Genomic DNA, 24,318 nt, shown 5'->3' with positions numbered 1-24,318 from the left:
TTCACTTTTCTTCTTGTCTCCAACTGAGCAGAAGGATCAACAGGCACCTCTGCATCAGCAGCATCATCAACAACCTCTTGCACAGGTTCTGCAGCATCACCCCGCGCGGTACCTGCACGCGCGCAACGAGAGGTTAGACCTTCAGGGGTTTGGTCAGAACTCCCACTCGAAAGAACAACGACTTCCTCTCGACCCGGATCGACAGGGTCAGTCTCAACATCTTCACCTAGAACATCGTTGGCATATCTACTCAGGCTTTCATTAGTTGGGTGCAAGAAACGGCCCCGGATTTGGTCTAACCATGTTGGCTTCCCATCCTCTTGAATAGCTTCAACCATGGCACCCGCCGCCTTCGGGTCCAGAACATTTATCAAACTATAACCAACTGCAAAAGGGCAAGAAGATAAGAGAAAACACATAAAAATATAACAAACATAAGGAAGGATAATTCAGAAGTAACTTATGAAAGTAACACACATTTGCCTTGATAGCTATAAACAGGTTGACCCAGAGGATTCTTTGGTACCCATAGCATACTCATTCCGGCACCAACCAAAGCCATCTCCTCCAACTGAGAAATGGCAGTTGCTTTGTGTGTTATCTTTTTATACCAATCTTGGGCAGCATAATCTCCCATAACATCAACTTTCGGAATCCCTTGGCTGACCAACCGATAAGGCATATCTATCGGAATCACACCACGACGGATGTAGAAGAATTTTTGCTTCCAGTCGTGCAGGCTCTTCAACGGAACGGAACACACCGGAGCAACACCGGTCCGCGCTTGAAATGAATAAAAACCACTGGTATAGGTAACGCTATAAAAGACGTTGAACATCTCAAACGTCGGCTCAATGCGGTAAGCCCTGCAAACATACTCGAAATGAGTAATACGTGGAAGCCCAATCGCGTTGATCTGCGAAATGTGCAACCCATAACCCCTCAAGACAGAGGCAGTAAACTTCGTAATCGGTAGCCTAAAACTACCCTCTCGGAAAAATGCAGCATATAGAGTGATATAACCTGGAGGAGCATCCAGGGCAGTGGAACCAGCAAGAGGATACTGGGCTCCCCACTCGGGGCGAAAAGCCATCCCATGAACAAGATTGTTGAACTCTTCCTCCTTCCATCCTATGACCGCCTGGTCAGGACCAGGAGGAGCCCTCCCCTTATATTTTCTCTTCCTCTGGGTAGGATTCGTACCAGGCATGATGAGGACAACGAAGGGTTAAACAAATACTCGAAGTAAAGAAAGAAGGAAACGAAAGAGATGGAGAAAACCAAACTTGAGAAATTTGAAAAGTGAAGAAGAGGGAGAAACCGTCTCCTATTTATACCCATCGCATTTAATGCGATGGGTAAGGGACCGTCAGAGCCCAAGAAAAGCAAACAATGAGGGAGTGACACGTCAGAAGAGAGAGAAGACGTCACCTCTTTTTTTCGGGAAGCATGGGTAACAGGGCCTGCTGACGTGACAGAAAGTAACTGAAAAAGCGCCTGTTCGCCTCCGATAAGACAGGGATGTCAGATAGTCACATCAAACTCCTCCCAAAACCACCAAACTTCCATCAGAAGGAAACAACAAAGGGCCAAAACCCATGCGCCATGCGTCCATTTGGCTCATTTTTTATAAAGGGCCAAAACCCATGCGCCATGCGTCCATTTGGCCCACTTTTTATAAAGGGCCAAAACCCATGCGCCATGCGTCCATTTGGCTCATTTTTTATAAAGGGCCAAAACCCATGCGCCATGCGTCCATTTGGCCCACTTTTTATAAAGGGCCAAAACCCATGCGCCATGCGTCCATTTGGCTCACTTTTTATAAAGGGCCAAAACCCATGCGCCATGCGTCCATTTGGCCCACTTTTTACAAAGGGCCAAAACCCATGCGCCATGCGTCCATTTGGCTCGTGTTTAACAAAGAGCCAAGATCCATGCGCCATGCGTCCATTTGGCTCATTTTTTATAAAAAGCACCAAGACCCGTGCGCGGCGCGTCCGTTTGGTTCAAATCTTTCTTTCAAATCACCAAACTCCACGCGCCGTAAAAACCACTATTCTTATAAGTCCAGAATCCCTCCTAGACGATCAACTCAACTAGAAGGCACACTGGACTGGGGGGACTTGAAGAGGTATGGTCCCAATTCCCTGCCTCCATGGCAGGGACCACACCACTTTCTGAGCACACTTGGCGGCCACATCAGCAAAGCAATCCAGAAGCTTCTAGAAACTTCTGGAAGAGCTGCAGGTGGCACCAAAGATGCTCTATCAGACAAAAAGGACAACACGTGTCACCACTCGCAGAGCGCCACATAGGCCTGCGACAAATCAGGGGGCAGAGCTGACAACACCAGTATAAGGTTTCCAGCATGGACAAATGTAAGCGCGCCACGTGTACCACTACACCAGCCGTAACAGAGCAGACCAAGAGGATATTCCCCTTGGTCAGACAGCTGGCGCGTACCCACAGCTGGCACAGCTGCTCCTCCCTTCTTCAACCTCTGGCTATAAATAGGAACCTCCATCATTCAGGTTAAGGATCTTGGCTCTCTTTACTCACTCTATACACACACTGTTTTATCCTCTCAGAACAGTACTTATTCTCACGCCGGAGCCTGGTTAAGAGGGAAAACCCCCATCTCCCCCTCTTAACAAGACTAACGGTGTTACTGTTTTGCAGGATTCAAGCTATTGTCACGAGTTAGGAAAGAGGTTGAACCCACAGAAGAAATAACCCCATCTATTAACCTTGGTGTTAATCGGTGTTTCATCACCATCATATGTATGTACATATTATATTTCAGGATTGTAATTTTTTTAATATCTAAAACTTATGAATGTAGGTGGTGATGATTTTGTTTTATATGCACATTTGGACGAATAACACAAACTTGGATGGGTGACAATATTGCTTGACTGATATATGACGTCTTTAGGATGATTTCTAGTACAAATGAATTTTGGATTCTCATTAGATATTGGACGTTCAACTATTATTTAAATTCGAACGAATGTTGAAAAACTCTTTTAAGTTTAAAAATTTTTAGTTTATTTAAATTCCAGTTCATTTGAATGTTGAAAAACTCTGTTATATAACTCTTATTTTAGTTTATTTAAATTTCAACCTATTTCAGCAGACTGCAGATGTTAAAAAATAAACAGTTATCTTCTTGCAGACTGCAGAGGTTTGGTCCACCTCTTCTGCTACAGATGTCTGCAGATGTGGTCCGCAAACTGCAGACATTTTACCTCTAAAAATACAAACATCACCTTAAACACATGGAAACACCATCTCATGCAGCATTCTCTGAACAACGCATATGAAATAATTTTTGCTCTAAAAGATGAGCCACTATTGTGTGGTACTGTTTGCAGATCTCTCAAATCATTGGGGAGCTTAGGGAAGGTACTTAAGAAAACAACAAACAACAAAAAAGCATGTTTTATTACAACTTTTAGATTTGCTTAAGAAGTATGGAAAGTCAATTGTATCTAGATGCATCAAGTACAAATTGAAGATTACAGTCCCCAAAATGTTTACTTTGTGTTGGCCGTGAAAAGGATATTTTGGGAGCATCGCTTGAATAGTTCAAGTGTCCCATTTCTCTCAAGGCAATGCATGATCCCATGTATTATTAGTTCTACTTTGAACGCGGATTAAGAATTGGTTTGATGAAGGTCAAGATGTAAGTCCGAAAACCGAAGGAGATGAATTGTATCAAAAGTAAGAAGCAAGAGCTGGTGTTAAGTTATTAATGTTAGATATGGATGACAATGTTACAAATAAAACATTCAATGTTATATACTGGAAAATATTTAGAGATTTATGAAAGAGTTAAATGTCATTTTAGTCCATGTGGTTTGGGCTATTTCGGCAGTTTAGTCAAAAGGTTTCATTTTTCGCATGTGGGTCCAAAAAGGTTTCACCGTTGCCATTTTAGTCCACTGAGTTAATTTTATCCATTTTTTCTGTTAATGAGAAGGGTAATTCGGTCATTTTATATGTGATTTTGTTAACTAAAAGGGCAATTCGGCCATATAAAATGACCGAATTGCTCTTCTGGTTGACAAAAATAATGGATGAAGTTAACCTAGTGGACTAAAATGGCAATGGTAAAACCTTTTTGAATACACAGACGAAAAATGAAATCTTTGAACTAAGCTAGCAAAATGGAGCAAACCACAAGAACTAACATGACATTTAACTCTTTATGAATTCTTTGTATATTTTGTGAATTCTAATATTTGTGTATGTCATTTTTTTTTTTTGTTATTTACGACTTTACGTTCATATTTTATTTCAAGTAATTACACTTTTAAGCTTTATATAATTTTCATTCTTTGTAGCTTTTTTAAATTTTTTTATTTCTTATCAAAATTTAAATTGTTTAGCCGTGTATTACATGGGCGCTTAACCTAGTTAATTACATGATGATTACAAAATGATTAGTTATTATAATTTTTTTTAAATAATGTTTCAACAATTAATAAAAACATAAATAAATTCATTAAAATTAAATAAAAAAAAACTATATAGAACATAGATAATTAGTAATTTAATCTTATAAAGTAATTCATCTAAGACCCCCTCATCCAACCATTTAATTAATTTTATTTATTTTTAAATAATGTAATAATAATTAAATAAAGAGTTAAATGCCATATTAGCCCCTGTGGTTTGAGCCATTTTGCCACTTTAGTTCAAAGGTTTCATTTTTCGTATTTTCGGTCCAAAAAAGTTTCACCATTGCCATTTTAATCCACTGTGTTAAGTTCATCCATTTTTTCAGTTAACGAGAAGGGCAATTCAGTCATTTTATATGTAACTTTGTTAACTAGAAGGACAATTCAACCATATAAAATGACCAAAATGCCCTTCTAGTTAATAGAAATAAAAGGTGAAGTTAACCCAGTGGATTAAAATGGCAACACTAAAACCTTTTTAGATCCATAAATGAAAAATGAAATCTTTGGACTAAACTGGCAAAATTGATCAAACCACAAAGACTAAAATGATATTTAACTCATAAATAAAAACTACATACAAAACCCCTTATCCAACCCCTTCTTGTCCACATCTCATGAGACTCACATGTTATCACCACATATACATACAGTATCTCTATCTTCATCATCTTTTTAAAAAAATCACCATATAGAACCTTCAAATAAAAAAACGAGTAAATTACAAGTTTTGTCCTTTATGTTTACACCAAGTTACAAACGGTGTCCTTTGCCTTTAAAATTGACGGGTTTTGTACTTAATGTTTCAAATTTTGCACGATATATCCTTTGAGCCTAACCCAATTTATGTTTTTGGTTAAATCTGATCATGTGCCTTCACATGAGGGCATTCTCATCATTTTATCTTTCCAAGGACTACTGTGTAAACAATTAATATTCAAGTAGGGCTTTAAACGAGCCGAGTCGAGTCGAGCTTGGTTCGAACTGAATTCGAGTTGGCTCGGCTCGAGCTCGACTTGATTAAAATTTGAGCTAGCTCGGCTCGGCTCGAACTAACAAAGAACCTTAAAATTTACTACTTAAAAAGCCTTAAAAATGAATCTTTTCATATACTAAGGGAAATAATTGCAATTTAATTTAACCAAGTGGCTAAATATGCAAGTATAAATAGTTAACTCAATTTCTACATTTTCTTTACCTTCTTTTATATGGGAGATACTCCCTTAGTTTTTATCTTCTGAGCAATGTGGGACAAAAAAATGAAGGATGTAAACCTTATCGAGCCGACTCACGAGCTCACGAGCCGAGCCCGGCCAAGCTCGAGCTCGGCTCGTTTACAAACCGAGCCAAGCCGAGCTGGCTCGTTTACAACCGAGCCAATTTCGAGCCGAGTTTTTTTCGAGCGAGTTTCGAGCGAGCTGCGAGCCACGAGTTTTTTGAACACCCCTATATTCAAGGAGTATTTTGTAAAAAAAAACATATAATAAAAAATATAAAATTGAAACTCACTCCCTCTCTCTCCCTTCTCTCTCTAAACTCATATCTCTCTCTCTCACTCTCTCATACACACTCGTCGTTAAAATTATAATTATGGCGACGGATTCCAAAACCGCCTAACACTCATCGTTAAAATTCAGGCGGCGGGGATTATCGGCGGCAGGAACCTCGGAGAAGTTCATGTTCCGGTGAAGGAGCTTCTAGAAGGTGTAAAAGATGAAGGGAAGATGATGTAGTTTGTTAGTTATAGGTGAGAAGATCGTCGGGAAAAGTTAAAGGGGTTTTGAGTTTTTCGTATGAGTTTGGAGAGAAGGTTACAGTAAACCGGAAGAACCGGTGATGCCGTTATCAGATTCTAGGTAAATATTGTTCCTTCTGTATTCGATTTGTGTTGTTATTGCTGTTTGATTGTAATTTGGATCAGAAGCTTCAGTTAGATTGGTGTAAGATAAAAGTAAGAACATCTATTTGGTTTTCCATTTTAAAGGGGGGGGGGGGGGGGGAGAAGTGATGAGAGAGAGAGAGAGGAGGGAAAGTTTTTTTTATTTTTTATTTTCAGTGTTTTATAAATAGTCTCCGAATAATAATTCATTGCAAAATAGCCTCCGAAAGATAAAATGACAAAGATGCCCTCATGTGCAAGTCACATGACTATATTTAACAAAAAAAATCTATCTGAGTTAGGGCTAAAGGACATAACGTGCAGGTTTTTGAAACGTTAAGGACAAAACTCGTCAAATTTATAGGCAAAGGACACCGTCTGCAATTTGATACAAACATTTACTCTAAAAAAACCCTCAATATTCCATGATACTGGCCCCGCATATCACTCTTTCCTTGTACTCGCCCCATATTCCTTGGAAGAAACAAACATTGTCAAGTGACCAACACCACGAGCAGAGGGCAAAAACACCCTTTCACGAGGTGGGGCGGTGTGGAGTTCGTGGTGGCTCATGGTTCGGTGGACCACGAGTCCACTATGGATGGTCTTATTTCATAAACTTTGAGTGTTAGATCTTTCGAGAGAGAGGGTGTGTAGGTGGAGGGGAGATCATTAGAGGTGATATCACGATGTGTGTGATGTAAACTCTTTCGGTATAGTCAATCTATGTCGGATCGTTCTTCACGTTTATTTATTTAATTTGTTCATTTGTTTACCAATTTCAATCGAAATCAATTCCAAACATGCACTTTCAGTTTCTATCAAAGCATGTTATCGATCTAATAGTCGATTAGATCACCGTGCTCTTGATTTTTTGGTTGAATTTGGTGGACTTTTGAAGAAAAAGTGAATACAACTGTTTTTGTTCTTCATGAACTGATTTTGAATCAATTTCGGATCTAAACATGTTTGTTTGATGAAATTCATTGTATAGGTTTATTAGATTTGTGATTTCATGAAATTTGGTTATGTTTTTAAAGAATTTGTTAAATTGTGGTTTATCGTTGATTGGTGTGATTCGAAGTCGGATTAAATCGTGTTTAAACATCAAAATTGTTCGGTTAGGTTTGTTGTTCGTACAAACGTGTTATGTCGTGGCTAGTAGGTCCACGTAAAAACTCTTTACCGTATAACTTAATAATCACATTGCAAAAATGTTCTAGATATTCACGTGAAGTCCTATCAATCATAGCTAAATATTCATCGTATCTATCAGGCACATTACTGGTTGTGCGTTGACGAATTACGGATGTGCATTTTTATAGTGGCGTGAAACTCTTTTTGTACCTCCGGTCGTAACCTACTTGAAACCATTTAAAGTTGGCATTTATATTTCCCACAATTTTCAAATAACTTTTTCCATAGACGAAATCTCAACTCTAAACATCGTACTTTGAGTTTTCGACCAAGTAAACATTCATTAGAACTTCACGAGTCCTTTTTGGTCACGTCACACATACTTTTTCTTTGATCGCACCGTATCTTCAAGTTCTTCTAATGTTGTAGCCACCATGGTAAGAAAATTCAAGAGTAGAATCAATAGAGTGGGAAGAAGTTGGTGAGTCAGGTGAAAACAAATTGTTTGACCCCTCTATTTGATTCCTTTTTTTATGTAATAAAGAAATATTATAGTGTGACAGTAGAAAAGATGTATAAATATCAAATTTTTAGATGAGTTTATATGGCGTAAAAATATGGTTTATCATTTATCTATTTTTTAATTGTAACGATCAAATGACCATTGGTAACGGTCACATCCAATCCCCATCTAGAGATGGTTCGTGAACCCACTCAACCCATCATCTAGCTAGATCAAATTGGTTGCGGCGGTTTTCTAGTCAAACCCCTTGAAGAATCTAGTGAAGGCCCCGGGTGGCCTTAATAAGGCGACTCACTTATAAGTGATTAATACCAGATTACCAGGATCAAAGAGTAGACGTAAGGTGGATTGTTAACCATCACACATGTGTTCATCTCATCCATTGGGCCAAACCGAAACTAGAAACAAAGAATACAAGACCAAATAACCAACCCAAGTTGTTAACTTTGTTCCAATTCCATTTTAAAACTTGTTAGTTCAAACCAAACCAAACCAACCCAATCTATATAAGATGATATGATGTGACGCATATTAAAACTCGAAAACAAAAGGTGCAACTGAATATGAGTAGTTAATAATCTAGCATGCACAACCTCCACCTTGCTGATTTGTATTTGAGCTAGACTTCAAGTTCACATCAACCATGTCTTCTTGTTTTGTGGAGGAAATTGTCTCCATCCCTGGCAAGGCAGCAGCAATCTTTCTGAATAAAGGCTGCATGCAACAAAATCATAAATTTTAGGGGAATTGACCTGTAATAATCCCACCTATACCTTATTCGCCATTAATAATCCCACCTCAGAATATTCCCCCACCAGTCTCACCTTTCACCTATTTTTCCTACAATGGTCCCCCGTTAAAAAAACTTAACGGAGTTAAGCTTTTTTCCAAATTACAAACAGATTTTTTAGGGCTTTTGATCAGAACGATGATATGAGTCCATTGATGTAAAACTTACTTCGAAATGGTGCTCCAAGCCTCCAAGTGACTTGATTTTGGTTAATTGAAAATTTAAACACCCGAATTGAAGCGCCGTTTTCATCGTTTGGAGCACCGTTTCGAGGCAAGTTTTACATCAATGGACTCGTATCGCCGTTCTAATCAAAAGCCCTAAAAAATATGTTTGTAATTTAGAAAAAAGCTTAACTCCGTTAAGCTTTTTTAACGGGGGACCATTGTAGGAAAAATAGGTGAAAGGTGGGACTGGTGGGGGAAATATTCTGAGGTGGGATTATTAATGGCCAATAAGGTTTAGGTTGGATTATTATAGGCCAATTTCCCTAAATTTTATATTGTACAATTTTCTCATAATACATATAAATTTTAATTATAAACAAAAGAAGGGATTTGACTGACTTAAGTTATTAGTTATTACCATGATATTAGGCCAAAGCTCATATAGTGGTTATGGTTTCTATCAAACGGGTCAAGGAAATTGGATCGGGTCAAATGGGTTGAGATTCGGCCAATGTGTATTTTTTTTTATTAATGCTCCCATGTATATGGATTATTACTGTAACTATAATTGATTCCCTGCATTGCGGGGTCGGTTATTTAACGTGATTTGATCGTACTGATTTTTTTGTAATAGCTTACTGATCAAAACATAGACCAACTGGAAACGTTTATAAAAATAAAAGCACAAAAGCGTATTATATTTGACATGACTCATTTCCGGAAAAAAAACGTCAAAACATAGATCAACTAAAAACGTACATAAAAAAACACGAAAACGTATTAAATTTGACCCTACTCAGTTCCGAAAAATATTTCCGTCGAAAAGTAAACCAACTTGAATTTATACCGACACATACATAAAAACAAGCACATAAGAAAATAGTGTTTTCTTAAGTTAAAAAATGGTACTGCACGTTGTGGCGGCGTCAAAACGTATAGTACAACTCAAATTTATACCGTCTAATGAAAACGTATAATATTTAACCAGACTCGTTTCCGACAAAATTTATGCCAAAACGTAGACCAACTGAAAACGTCCAATTTACGTCGAAACATAAACAAACTTGAATTTATACCGACACGCACATAAGACGCGAAGGGGTCAAAAGGACATTTTATAAAGTTTTTAATAAGTTGGGGGTATAAGTGTAAATGTTGAAAGTTGAGGGGTGAGGTACACAAAAGACCCCCTCAACTTTTATATATATAATAATACCTAGTGGAGAGTTCAAATGAGAAGAAATTTTTTGTAAGAAGAAAAAAGAAGAAATTTCAACCAATAAGAATGTTTTATTTTACTTCATTTAATATAAGTATTTAATGTTACTATAGGGATGAGCATATCGGTATCCGATACCGAACCGATACCGATACCGCCTAATACCGATCCCGAATTTCACCCAAACTAGGTACCGATACCGATACCGAAACATGTCGGTTAGGTATCGGTACGGTACGGTATCGGTATTATACCGTATTTTGAGGGTCGGTATCGGTATAATACCGATACCGTACCGTACCGATACCGAAAACGCCAAAAAGTGGATACCGATCGGGATACCGATCGGGATCGGGATCGGTACGGGATCGGTACGGGATCGGTATTCGGTGGCATATGCTCATCCCTAGGTAAATCTACATAGATCATTAATTTGTAGTCTTCCTTTTTAATAGCTAACTACATTAAATTTTTTGTAACTTATCTTCAAAATATATATTTTTTCGGGGTGGGTTTGAATCCCACAGGAGTGAAATAGCTTGGTTTCTCACATAGACTTTAGTGAGTAGTGAGCTGCTTGAGATAGGGCGATGCCGTTTGCTTGCTAATGAGTTCGGTAGCAGCCTACTTTCTATAAGGAAGTGAAAACAGGCTTGTGAAAGGAAGCTACCTACCTTCGAACCGAGATTTCTTCTCTATACAATAAAAACTAGTACATGAAAATTGATAGGGAAAGTACACGGGGCACTCACTTACTTATCTATTGCCCGGAATAAAGGAGAAAAGGAGGTGCATACGATCTCGTGCAATCATACGATCCTCCCTTTTTTTAAGGTGCATACGCTCTTGTTCAATCAGACGAGAATCCCTTTTTTTAAGGTGCATACGCTCTTGTTCAATCAGACGAGAATCCTATAAAGAAGCCAATTTGACGCATATTTCACTTGCTCTAATGAGCCGGCTAAAACTCTGTTTCCGTTACAGGTTCTATTATTTTCTAACTCCTTGGTGTCTCGTACCTTGACTTTCGCTACCTATACCTAGGCTTTTCTGCCTTTGTCTTTACGACCTTGGCTCTTTCCGTTCTCTGAGGTTCTTTCTATCTCGTAAGAGGTAAGGCTTTCCCGTCTTTACTCCCTGGGAAGCTAGACTTTCTTCTCTACTCATTTTGGAGAGCTAATCTGACTTCTATCTCTTCTCAGTTCTCTAGGGAAGGTAGGGATTACTTGAGCTTACCCATCACTTCATCATTCTATTTCCAGGGGATTCCTAAAGAGTAGAAGGAGTGCTTACTGATAGGCTAACTTCATTCCTTTCACATTTAAAGTAGCTGCGGGCACCCGACTTTCTGCCTTCTCACAAGATCTAAGTCACTAGTAGTATAGCCGGTCCTCTAAGCAAAGGTTACCTAAATAGCTTCTTCTAACCACTCCCTAGTTCTCTTTCATCGATTGATATGGGAATAGCAAGCAACCCCTCCACTTCTATTTATTATAGGGAATCAGACTCTATAGCGCCACTTCTTTTTCTTTTCACTTCTTTTCTATTATGCCTTTTCTCAACTTTAGTGTGAAACCTGCCTAAGGAAAGAAACTTGAGGTAAGAACATAGATAAGAAAAGGATGCGAAAGCTACTGACTATAGAGAGTAAGGATGCTTTAGCTACTTCCTATATATAGGAAGGATGTGAAAGCTACTAACTTATATTAGAGTTTGCTTCCTTTAGCTGACTTATCAGAGATCGAGAGAATTGCCATAAAGTGAAGACAGAAACCACGCAAAGGTGTACTAGTATCAAAAGTGAGTAGACAAGAAGGCTGTCATTGGGGGGACCCTGCTTTGAGACTCTATTACCTATAAGATATCAGTAAGACGTGATATGAGGAAGTTAATGGAAAAGTAAAGCATAGTCCTTAGGTACTAAATAAAATAAATAATTTAAAGTGTAGGATAAATTATGAGGTGTATAGGATAAATTACGAGTTGTGTAGGATAAATTTCGAAATATGTAGGATAACTTTTGATGTGTGTAGGTAAAAAAAGTTAGTGTGAAGGATGATAGTCTTTATGACTAATTAATTAATCAAAGATGATAATAAATGAGATAAGTGAAGAAATTATTTAATGTTTTACAAAATTACTCTTTGTTCTTTTTTTTCTCAATTAAATTTTCTTCTCAAATGAACCTTCCCCATAATACCTAATCCCACAATTGCTTGAGAAACAAAAGAAAATAAGATAGTGTTTCGTGATTTGTACATATACCTACCTACACGATAATGCTTGTATGATATACACGTTTTATACTCGCATGCAGAATTATATATCAGAAGTCGACAGTCAAAATGTGTAAAAGTGAAATGGTATAACAAGACAGAGTATGGTACCTTAATGTTAAATCCAGCTTTTGCACTCGTTTCAACAAACATGACTCCATGTTCACGAGCTTTGTCATCTCCTTCTTCGATCGACACTTGCCTGTTTGACCACCAAAGAGTCAGCAACATCTCAACATTTGCAATGCTAGAACAATTATTAGTAAAAAAAATAGACAAAGCGCTACGCGTGTCCAGTAAAAGAAAACCAATGTAACACAGATGCTGAAAAGTTGAAGGTGGGAAAATGACCGGTTAAAAGGCTATTTGTCCAAAAATATTAAATATTTTACAAACAAACCGTGTTTCAAATATATTATTTCAGTAAAGTCAAACCTTTTGTCAACAAGATCAGTTTTGTTGCCAACAAGGACTATGATCACATCGCTGCCTCGCTCAGTACGTACTTCTTCTATCCACTTTAAAGTGTTCAAAAATGACTCACGATCTGAAAAGTAACCGGTAACTTATAGAGTTATAGAAGGGTACCAAAATAGACACAGATTCTATGAGTCATATATAATTATAGGCTATAGCACAGTGTTTGATTAATAAACGCAGTAAGAATGCAAGATATGGTGCATCTAATAATGGCAACAAGAACACGGTGAAATGCTACTTACTGGCAACATCATAGACAATCACTGCAACAGTTGAATCTCTTATATAACTTGGAATAAGACTCCTAAATCTCTCCTGCCCAGCAGTATCCCTGAAGTGTTATACTATGAAACGTAAAAAACAAAACAAATAATATATAATCAATTACGAATAAAAATAAGCTAACTAGAGGTGGCATTATGGGTGGGTCGGCTTGATTGAGTAATGGTTTTGGGTAAATTTTTTTATTTTTTGTTTTGGTTGCTGTTGGGTTGACCTGAAACACTGTTTATGTAAATATCTTAATTTTTGTTTATAAACAATTAGTGTCAAATATAACTAGAGAAATTACTTTATCTCAGTAAGAATCCAATTTATTATATAAAAAATGATTTAGGATGTAGCACAAATAGACACTTTGTGCAAATTTTGACCTGTTTCATTCATTTAATCCGTTTCCTTTTCAACTTGCATTTTTATCGTACTTGTTTGATACTTTGATTCATTACAGAGAAAACGTAAGCCGAATATAAACCCATTCGTTTAAGTTTCTCCATTGACTTCGGAGCACAAATATTAGAATATGGCAGGGTATTAAAGATGTATGTATACACATAGCAACTGAAAAGTTAAAAGAAGTCATAAACTTACCAAAGCTGTAACCGAACTGTTCTATCTTCAAGGTACATTGTTTTAGACAAAAAATCGATGCCAATGGTAGCCTGCAGTTGATATAAGCATGAGCTTTTAAGGATTAAAACGCCCTAAAAGAAATATGAGTTCTTAGACCACCCGTAGTGGGGCGTTATTTTTAAAAAAAATTGCAAAATAACGCCCCAAAACGCCGCCACCCCCATTAAAACGCTCACATACATATTGGATGAGAATGTGGAGTTTGACTGGCCAATGGGGGCTTTACATGTGTAAGATTCTTTTTTTTTTTTTTTTGTAAATCCTTTTTAAGATTGGAAGGGGCATTATTAGGTATTATTCCCACTACACCACTTTATGCTATAATGCCCCATGCTGACTGGGATGACACGTGTCGCAAAACGCCCCATGATGGGGGCATTATATTGATTTACCACTACACATGGTCTTAGTCAAAATAAATACAATTAAGTGCTTAAATCTCATGATTGAAGGCAGCAAATTTAAGCGATTGATTAAATCTTAACCATTCAGACTCTGTATAAATCTTAACCATCCAGAGGCAAATGTTTGAACCATTCAGACCCCGTGAAACAAACAGTCTGAACTATTAAGTGCTGAACCCATTAAGAGGTCTGAACCATTAAGAGCATCATTAATAGGTAAACAAACAGCCCCTTAGACGACTTACTGGCGATATTATTATGTGTTTGGCTGCATAAAATTAGGTGAAAACCTAGAATATCCGTTTTATAAATTACTATATGTTAAGAAAGGTTGATATGTATCTAAAGAATAGTTGGGAGGATCCGGATACCTGATAAGTTGTGTCGAATTTGTCATACATGAATCTGGTAATGATGCTGGTTTTGCCGACGGATTGATCGCCCAGAAATACCAGTTTGTATTTGGCGAGAGGTGACACACCCGCCATTAGTCTGTCTGTCTGTCACTTGTTACTTTGGAATCACACGATCAAATCAAATCAACTCAGATTTCAATCTGTGAGTGAGTCAGTGAGTAATGAATAATATAAATCTCACCAGACCTTATTGGCCATTAATAATTCCATCTCACAATATTCCCTCACCAGTCTCACCTTTTACCTATTTTTCCTACAATGATCCCCCGTTAAAAAAACTTAACGAAGTTAAACTTTTTTCCAAATTACACTTTACACTTTGGGTGCAATATGTTTACGTATAAACCTACACAGTTACACCTAGACTTTTATACAAACGCATAAACAATCCAATACATGCATGCTAATACGTTATACTTGATTCGTGTTTCTGGAACATTCTTATGTGATAAACTTGTCATTAAATTCGTACGAGCCTCCCCTTAACATGTACAACGCTATAAGAGTAGCGCACCGCCGATAGTCTTGTGGTTATGTTAAGTCTTTAATACTTGCGGTAATCATAAGATTGACTTGAATATTCGCATGTCAGTTTTACATTAATCTTGACAACTAAGTTTGTCATGTAGATTCGTTTAAATCATTTTATACTTATGCTATGTATCAAACTTGTATACTCGTCAATACTTTTGTATTGAACCATCTATTTTAAACATATTGCAGGTTGATGACGTTGACATTGACATTGATGAAATCTAGTAGGGATGCTTTAGAAACCCATTTTGAATTACTAGATAGGTTGTTCTACTTGTATTATTCTATTGTATTTCGTTTCTTGAAATGTCGTATGTTGAAACAATTGTTGTACTTTGTTTTCCATGTATTGTAACCTGACAATGTTGCTATGAAATGAAATCAGTCTTCTATTAAATATTGTCGCAATAGTGTAAGTTTTAATAAAACAAGAACATAAACAATTATGCCCAATATCCGCAAACCTAATGGCTACCACTACTAGACATGGGGCATAAATTTAAAACAAGGCATGAGACCGAGATTACCAATATCTGTCCCATACCTGGTCATTACCATTCCTAAAAAGACGAGAAACCAAACAAGTTAGATAGTTTTCGCTGAAAACATGAACAAGTCAGAAAATATTCACATCCACATATCCTATTAATTAATTAGATGGAAGCCATACCCGCCGAAACCGTCAATTACCGCAAATAACCATCATGCGCGTATATATAGAAAGACTAAAAAATAACGTATAAATAAGATTCAGAGTGTATGAATAAATCAAAGATATGAGTAAATCTTATGAATGCCCAACGTGTAACATGTGGTTTTATATTATAGCAAAACGTAAACCATTACCGTCTTATCAAGATATTTTGAGACCCCAAAAACGAAAAATGTACCACCGTGACCAAATCCTTGACTCATTGTTGTAAACGTGTTCTAATACACGATCACCCTTCACCAAACTCAATTTGACTTCCTTTTTCTTCCAAATTTGACTTCCAATTTCTCTCCTTTTTCTTCCATAATTTGCATTCGGTCGGAGCCGAGGTTGGGTAATTATTATTTACGATGTCTTCGATTGATCTGGAGTCAATTTCGGAGGCAACATCAGGGGCAATTGGGGCTATTTTGAGCACCACGATCTTGTATCCTCTTGACACATGCAAAGCCAAGTTTCAGGCTGAAGTTCGCTCCCATGGTCGCCAGAAGTATAGGTACTATTTGTTGCTTCATTTTCTTGTATTTTTCATTTCATTGTTGTGTGATTGTTTATTTAGGATTTTGTGATTGTCATGGTATATGATTTTTTATTGTTCTTTGATTTAGATCATAATCAAATCACTAATCATAATTTTTATATTTATCTTAGTAATAATCAGTTTTCTTGTAGTATAGTTTTTCCTAAATCTGATATTTTGACCCTAAATAATCAGCAAATCATAATTAATTTAGGCATAAGTCCAAACACTCTCGTAAGGCAGCGATAATCTAGTGATCTAGGTAGTCGAAGACTCTAAGCGTACTCAAGGGTAAGCTAGGCGCACAGTATAAACAAACTTTTTTTCGAGTTTGGTTTGGTTAGGCTAGGCTGGTTCCAGGCCACTTTTGGATGTTTCAGACCGGATTTTGGCTAGAGCGCCTTGATGTGGGAGCGAGCGCAATGTGCCTTTGACTACTTTGCGTTTATATAACTCAAAATACTTTAAATAAGTTGGTTTCTTTTTGATTTGATGGTCAGTTATATACGCAACCCTATCATAAATATTAACACCTCGGCTCTGGGGACCTTCTTGCCTTGGCGCGCCTGGCGCTCAAGTATTCATTTTGTTATTGGATCAAAGTTAGGGTCTGGTTTGCAGTTTTCCAATCAGTCTGGAACTAGAATTGCAAAAATGTTTTTCGTATACAGAAGGGTCTGTTAGTATTCTATAATGTATTTCTAGCCTGAATATATAGATATAACTGTGTACCGGATTTTAATCCTAGAAATCCACAAGTCATTATGAAGCTATATGTATTATATCAAAACAGAATTTGGAACTGATATAGTTCTCATGTGGGTCATGCAGGAAACTATCAGATGTGTTGTGGGAGGCGGTTTCCACGGGTCAAATTGTATCATTGTATCAAGGCCTTGGAACCAAGAACCTGCAATCGTTTATTGCACAATTTGTATACTTCTACGGATACAGCTACTTTAAAAGGTTGTACCAGATAAAATACAATACAAAGTCGATTGGAACTAAAGCCAACTTGCTTCTTGCTGCTTCTGCTGGGGCCTGTACTGCCATCATAACTCAGGTTAGAAATTATCTCGTTTGATTCTTTGACGTTCTTTCTTTTCCTAGTAATGAGGATGATGCCCATTGATAATATTGTAACATAATGATGTAGACTAGAAAACGGGATACGGAATCGGACCTGTTGATTCTCACAGAATGCCAGGAACGATTCTTCCAAAATTCGTTGATTCACGAAGAATACCGAAAGTTGGGGGTTTCACACTCAAAACACTCAACAGTGAATTGGGAGAGAAAAATGACTTTTCATAAATTTCAAAACTGATTATCTTCCTCCCTTTACATCCATATAAATAATAACGTAAATTGAAAACTGGCCTCAAAACACATTTGGGCCATAAGCTAGAACGAAATAAAAGTCCACGAAAAGCACTAAAAAACGTAAAAATATAAATAACTCATAGAAATAAGCGTTTTTGGGCCGAACGATGACCCAAACCACCTACGGTTGTTTGTAGAAAGATGGGCTTCGTTCTCACGATCGATTCGCCTGGTCGCACGCCCAAAACGGACACCTGTAGCCCAAGTTAGAGCCATTTTAGTGCAGCCCCTTTTGTTACGCGATCTTGGGCCTCCAAATACAAGATGGCCCGCTCCTCCACACTTGGGCCCGCATCACATAATCATGTATAAAAATGTAGTCTATGAAACTTTGTCTCCATGTTTGTGGAACTTGAATATTTGACGTCACAACTAGGGGTGTAAGCAAGCCGAGATGGGCCGAGCTTGTTTCAAGGTCTATACTCAAAGCTCGAGTTCACCTCGTAAGAAAAATTTCAAGCTCGAGCTCGGCTCGTTAATCATTCATTAATTTTTAAGAAATAGGAAAGGGATCGTTAGAAAACTAAAAGATACTAGAAAACTTAGAGAAAAACACTTTTAAAATTTAAACAATATTTTTTTTATTATTATTTTTTTCATTTTTTTTATATGTTACTATTATTCGTGGAAATTAAAAAGAAAACAAAAGAATATATGTAGATCAACGAGCTACATTATACATCATATCTGTATCTTGGCAAGCTACGTATATTTTTTATTTTTATTTCTACAATACTAACCTTATAATTAACGGAAATGAAAAGTTAAATAAAAAATGATTGTTTGGTTGGTAGTAGTTTTCTCGGTTCTCAAGTTTTTAATGGCTTTCTATTGAACCTAACCTGATTGAAATGAATGTACAAATATTTTTATATATATATTTATAGTTATAATTTTATAGGGTAAGGATAGTGTAAAAAGGGCCTAAAGTGTGAGAAGTGTATTAAAACACTATATATAATACTATATAACACCATATAAACACCGTATAACAATATGTAACACCATATAATACCATATAACACTATGTAACACTATATAACATTATAACAAATATAACACTATACATCTATCATAGACATGCTATCAGACAAACTATAGTGTTATATAATGTTATATAGTGTTACATAGTGTTATATGGTAATGGTATTATATGGTGTTACATATTGTTATACGGTGTTTATATGGTGTTATATAGTATTATATATAGTGTTATAATACACTTCTCACACTTTGAGCACTTTTTACAGGATCCTCTACCTAATTTCAAGGTTGTAGAACTCGCTAGTCGCTAGTCGGCCGGTGAGGTGGGGACTAGCGACTACTCGGGATTACTCGGGATTAATCGGATCGGGAATTTTATATGTATATTTTTCATTTTTATAAATATGTATATATATACTCACACATCCATATCAATATAATACTTAAAAAGATAAAAGTATTTCAAAATTCAAACTAAACTTACATATAAGTCATAACATAACAAGTCTAAGTACTTAAAATTCAAACGTTAACAAATAGTTCATCAATTCACTAATTCAGTACAGATTTCACAAGAATATAGAGCTGATAACAATTAATCGGCATATTATGCATACAATTACAACATTCACTAATGTAACTATTTGTAAGAAACAACCTATAATCGGCCAACTGAAACTTATTTGTAACAAACTGTAATCGGCCAACTGTAATCGGCATATTATTCATATAATCAGTCTACTCAAACATTATAATCAGTCTATAATCGGCCAAATGTAATCAACCTATAATCAACCAACTAATTAAACTATAACAAACTGAATTAAACTATAATCAATCTATAATCGGACAACTAATTAAACTATAATAAAAAAAAATCGGCCAACTCTAAGTCTGTAACAAACTGAAACTTAGTTATTCATTAACATCAACTTATAATCACTTAATCAGTCCAACCAAACACTAATTAAACATTTAAACAACAATCGCAACATATTATTCAATAATGTTTAACAATACATCATATAATTAGTCATTTAGTCCAATAAATTACCTGTTGCTGATGTCGTCGGAGAAGGAAGCAGGGCCGCCGGAGAAGGTAGCAAGGCCGCCGGAGAAGGTGGCAGGGCCGCCGGAGAAGGAAGCCGCCGCTGTCGCTTATATCGCTGATGTCGCTGGTCACTTTTGTAGAGATTTTAGGGCAGGAATCACTGATATTATGTCACTGATAAGTGATAACAGTGATTTTAGGGCTTAAGTCTAAAGAAAATGGGCTATTTTTTTCATTTTGGGCCACTTTTGTAAACAATTCAGATGGGCCGACTTGGGCCGACTAGGCCGAATTGGGCCGACTAGCAGCGATTAGCACCGGCTTTGACCGGCTTTGACCGACTAGCGATTTTTTCACTGATTAGTGAAAAATTACTCAGTAGAGGGCCGACTAGCGACTAGTCGCCGATTAATCGCCGACTAGTCGCGATTTTTGCAACACTGCCTAATTTTATATACATAACATATATTATTTATTTATGTTTATCAAAATACATGCATAATTATTTTCATTGTCTAACATGTATGTATTAAACTAAAAAGTATTATATTTATGTAAATAGTAGGCTCGTGAGCCTATGCTAACTCAATATATAAAGCTTGGACTAAAGAACTTATGTTTAGGCTCGGGCTTGAGCTTTTAGCGAGCCGATCTCGAGTCAGAATTGGAGAAGCAAGGGAAGGGGTGAAGTAATAAATTTGGTTAAAGAATAGGTAAATATGTAGTTTTATTATGACCTTAAATAATAGGTCAGTTGCATCAGGTATGAACGTATCTATTTATCCCTAATTAATCAGATAGTTAGAAGTAACTTTTGCTTATCCAAACAGTAACACTAATCAAAACACCCTAATAGTTGTAGGAAAACTGATTCTCGAGATAAATGTAAATTATAAAATTTTAACCATATCTAACATTATTATATAGCCTCTTGATACAGCATCATCACGAATGCAAACAAGTGCGTTTGGGAGATCAAAAGGGCTTCGGGCAATGCTTACAGAAGGGAGTTGGAGTGAAGTCTTTGACGGGCTTGGCATATCTTTACTTTTAACATCCAACCCTGCAATACAGGTACATTACCTATCTCCCTAGAATTTATCAACAGGGCGGGTCTGGTCTGGTCTAATAACGGGTCAAAGCTGGTAAAATTTTCAACTGTTGAAAACAGGTTATGTTGACCCGCTAAAGTTTATTTTATCTTTTTATGATTATGAAAAGTATCAATCCATGTGTGACAGGTCCAAATGGGTTGGGTTGACCCATCAAATTTTTCTGTGTCTTTCATAAAGTTCTCAGATAATGATTTTTTTTTTTTTTTCAAAATGGTTACAGAAACTAATATTAACATTATGATCTATTCTTTTAAATAAAACAATTTAAGAGGCTGTAAACTCTCAGTAGTTAGCATACTTTGATCGAGTTCTAAATCATTCAACTCGCTTGACATATTTAATATAAATATTAACATTTAACCTGTTTTGACCTGTTATTAGTTAAATGTATAACCATAGTTGATCAGTTTTTAATGTATTTATGCAGTACACGGTGTTTGATCAGCTGAAACAAAAACTCTTAGATCGGAAACTAAAAAAGATAGGAAACGGGTCTTCACCCGAATCCCTTTCTGCCTTCTCTGCCTTTTTGCTCGGTGCAATCTCCAAAAGTATCGCAACCGTTCTTACATATCCCGCCATCAGGTTCGTTGAAAAATAATATTTTGTTCAGTTTTTTTAACAATATAACCCGCCATCAGGTTCGCTGAAAAATAATATTTTGTTCAATTTTTTAAACAATATAAAACCATAAACGCCAAACATCCATGACGTTATGCAGGTGCAAGGTCATGATCCAAGCTGCAGACTCGAGTGACGACGAAATCAAGGGAAATAAAAAGAAACCGCGCAAAACAATATCGAGTGTTCTCGCTGCTATCTGGAAACAAGAAGGAATATTCGGGTTTTTTAAGGGATTGCAGGCTCAGATATTGAAGACGGTTTTAAGTTCGGCTTTGCTTCTGATGATAAAAGAAAAAATAACAGCTACAACATGGGTACTCGTACTTGCGGTTAGAAGTTATGTTGTGGGTACACAAGGAAGGTTAAAGGGATCAGTAAAGAGGTAAGGATAGTTGACTTTGATTAGTCAAACTGAGTCAGTTCAACTCAGTAGACTTTGAAGTTGAACACAAACTATATTACTAATTTTGTTGTTCTTTTAAGAAAACTAGAGGGGTGTGTACGTTTTTTTCGTTTTGTTTATAAAAACACTTGGAAAAACATTAAATTTTGCAAGTGAATAAAAAGTACAAGGAAAGAATGATGACTTAGTTAACAGTGTCTAAGTGTGAGCAATAACTTAATCGTTAATCGAAACCGAATTGAAAACAGACGAAACCGAACCAAAACCAATAAAAAATTGAATTAACTGAAAACCAATTAACCGAGGGGAATGTTAACGAATTCATCTTATATTGATCTACTCATCGGTCTTGAGTTGAATTATTTTTTTCACGATTATTGTATTTCTATGCTAGTAAAGTACTGATGACCAAATGCAAATGAGTGTAATGGTGTTTACAATAACGCTTACAACTTCACTTGTATTGCTTATAATGGTGTCCCTGTCTATAAGGTCGAGGGCTCAAATCTCACATAAATAGGATTAGCCTGTAAAAAAAAGGTGGATAGTGAACGAATGCCAAAGATGCACAAAGATGAGACCCATCGATCGTCCCGTTTTTGTATTTCTTGTTTCATAAAAAAATACTATGTGATAATCAAAAACTCATTTTCTTATAAATATTAAAAAGCACGTCTCCAAAACGATTATCTTAGAAAGTACGTCTCCAAACATGTGATATGTATGACTAAGAGCATTCACATCCATTCTATTAAATTTTGTGTGGAGTTTTTATAATATAAAGAGTATCAAAAGTGATTGTGAGGGCAGAAGAGAGAAAATGTTATTATTCATCTGTATATTGGGGGATACTCGTTCACCCTCTATAATTTGTTAATATATTTTGAAAGTGGTTGTGAGTGGGGGAGAGAGAAAAGTTAGTGATAAAGGTATAAAAAAATATTATTTATTTGAAAATGAGAGAAAAAATGCAGTGTTTTTAGGGGGTGTTTGGTTCGCGGAATGATTTGGAATTGGAATTTGTATAGGAATTAGAATTTAAAGGAATTGGATTTGGAATCTAAACATTCTAATTGGAATTGAAAATTGTTGGAATTGGAATCTCAATTCCATTTTTGTCGTGTTTGGTTGTCAAATGAAATGGAATCCATCACCCCGGCACCCACAACCACTAGTACGTGTCGAAACGGTTCACGTCGAAACGGTTCGGGTCAAAGCGGTTCAATTCGAAATGGCACTGGTCGAAACGGCACGAGTCGAAACAATTCGGGTCGAAACGGTTCGCGTCGAAACGGTTCGCGTCGAAACGGTTCGCGTCGAAACGGTACGCGTCGAAACGGTTCGCGTCGAAACGGTTCGCGTCGAAACGGTTCGCGTCGAAACGGTACGTGTCGAAACGGTTCGATTCGAAACAGTACGGGTCGAAATGGTTCGATTCGAAACGGTACGGGTCGAAACGGTTCATGTCGAAACGGTTCGCGTCGAAACAGAACGGTACGAGTTGAAACGGTTCGCGTCGAAACAGTACGGGTTGAAACGGCGCGGTTCGAAACGATCGAAAATTTCAATGAATTTACTTTAATTCCTTCACATATATGAAGGATTTTGAATTCCTTTAGTTAAAGGAATTTGAAGGAATTCATGGCTAATTCCAATTCTAATTCCATTATCAACCAAACACACGAAGGTTGGAATTGGGATTCCAATTCATCAAATTCTGTGAACCAAACATCTTAAGAGATGGAATTCAAATTCCAATTCTCTTAAATTCCTGCAAACCAAACGTCTTCTTAATGTAATTTAGGATGAATATATGGTGGAATGGATGTGAATGCTCTAACAATTAACATATTAGAAAACACAAAGTTGAACATGATTTGAAAATCTTTGCCGACAGCTTAGTATGGTTGTTGAATGGAGAAATGAGACAAATGTCCTAAATGCTATTTAATAATAGTAGTGTATAAATTGCAAATTAAATGCCATAAAATGTGTTAGAAGACTCCCCTTAATGGACTATTTTTCCAATATTATATTTTTATAGACACTAAATTATTTTTTTTTTAAATTTTCATATCATTTCATTTGTCCTATAAGATTTTTTTTAGTACTTTTTTGATTTTATGAAACTTGTTTTATTCTTAACGTATTCCATTTGACTTGAGCGACCTTGTATTTGACTTCTATCTCATGCATTTGACAATATTTATGCTGTACTGATATTCTATCTTGTATCGATATTGTCTTCTGTATTGAACTAGGTGATGCCCTGCCTGCGTTGTAGGGCGATGACCGAATAATTGTCAACCAATTAAAAAAACAGTAT

The 24,318-nt window shown here is 36.6% G+C and overlaps 2 protein-coding genes across 3 annotated transcripts; one reads left to right on the top strand and one right to left on the bottom strand.

Annotated features, from left to right (window-relative positions):
• Window positions 1-8,353: 8,353 nt before the first annotated feature.
• On the bottom strand, window positions 8,354-14,830 carry LOC110910911 (ras-related protein RABH1e). 2 transcript variants are annotated; one of them, XM_022155487.2, is made up of 6 exons: window positions 14,622-14,830; window positions 13,805-13,875; window positions 13,177-13,265; window positions 12,890-13,001; window positions 12,566-12,656; window positions 8,354-8,682 (listed from the first exon to the last, which is right to left on the bottom strand). In XM_022155487.2, the coding sequence occupies exons 1-6, from the start codon at window positions 14,736-14,738 to the stop codon at window positions 8,635-8,637; spliced, it is 528 nt and encodes a 175-aa protein (XP_022011179.1). In that variant the 5' UTR covers window positions 14,739-14,830; the 3' UTR covers window positions 8,354-8,634. The 2 variants fall into 2 exon arrangements, with proteins under 2 accessions (XP_022011179.1, XP_022011178.1); XM_022155486.1 differs by having other exon boundaries at window positions 8,354-8,716; window positions 14,622-14,827.
• Window positions 14,831-16,116: 1,286 nt separating this feature from the next.
• Window positions 16,117-22,179, top strand: LOC110910912 (peroxisomal adenine nucleotide carrier 1). Its single transcript, XM_022155488.2, has 5 exons — window positions 16,117-16,408; window positions 17,264-17,495; window positions 20,778-20,924; window positions 21,393-21,550; window positions 21,687-22,179. Exons 1-5 carry the CDS (start codon window positions 16,263-16,265, stop codon window positions 21,973-21,975), a joined length of 972 nt encoding a protein of 323 aa, XP_022011180.1. The 5' UTR covers window positions 16,117-16,262; the 3' UTR covers window positions 21,976-22,179.
• Window positions 22,180-24,318: the final 2,139 nt, after the last annotated feature.

This window comes from Helianthus annuus, chromosome 15 (assembly GCF_002127325.2).
Source record: "Helianthus annuus cultivar XRQ/B chromosome 15, HanXRQr2.0-SUNRISE, whole genome shotgun sequence".
NCBI lineage: Eukaryota > Viridiplantae > Streptophyta > Magnoliopsida > Asterales > Asteraceae > Helianthus > Helianthus annuus.
The sequence above is the reverse complement of the archived record's forward strand: the minus strand, read 5'-3'. Positions and strand labels throughout refer to the sequence as shown.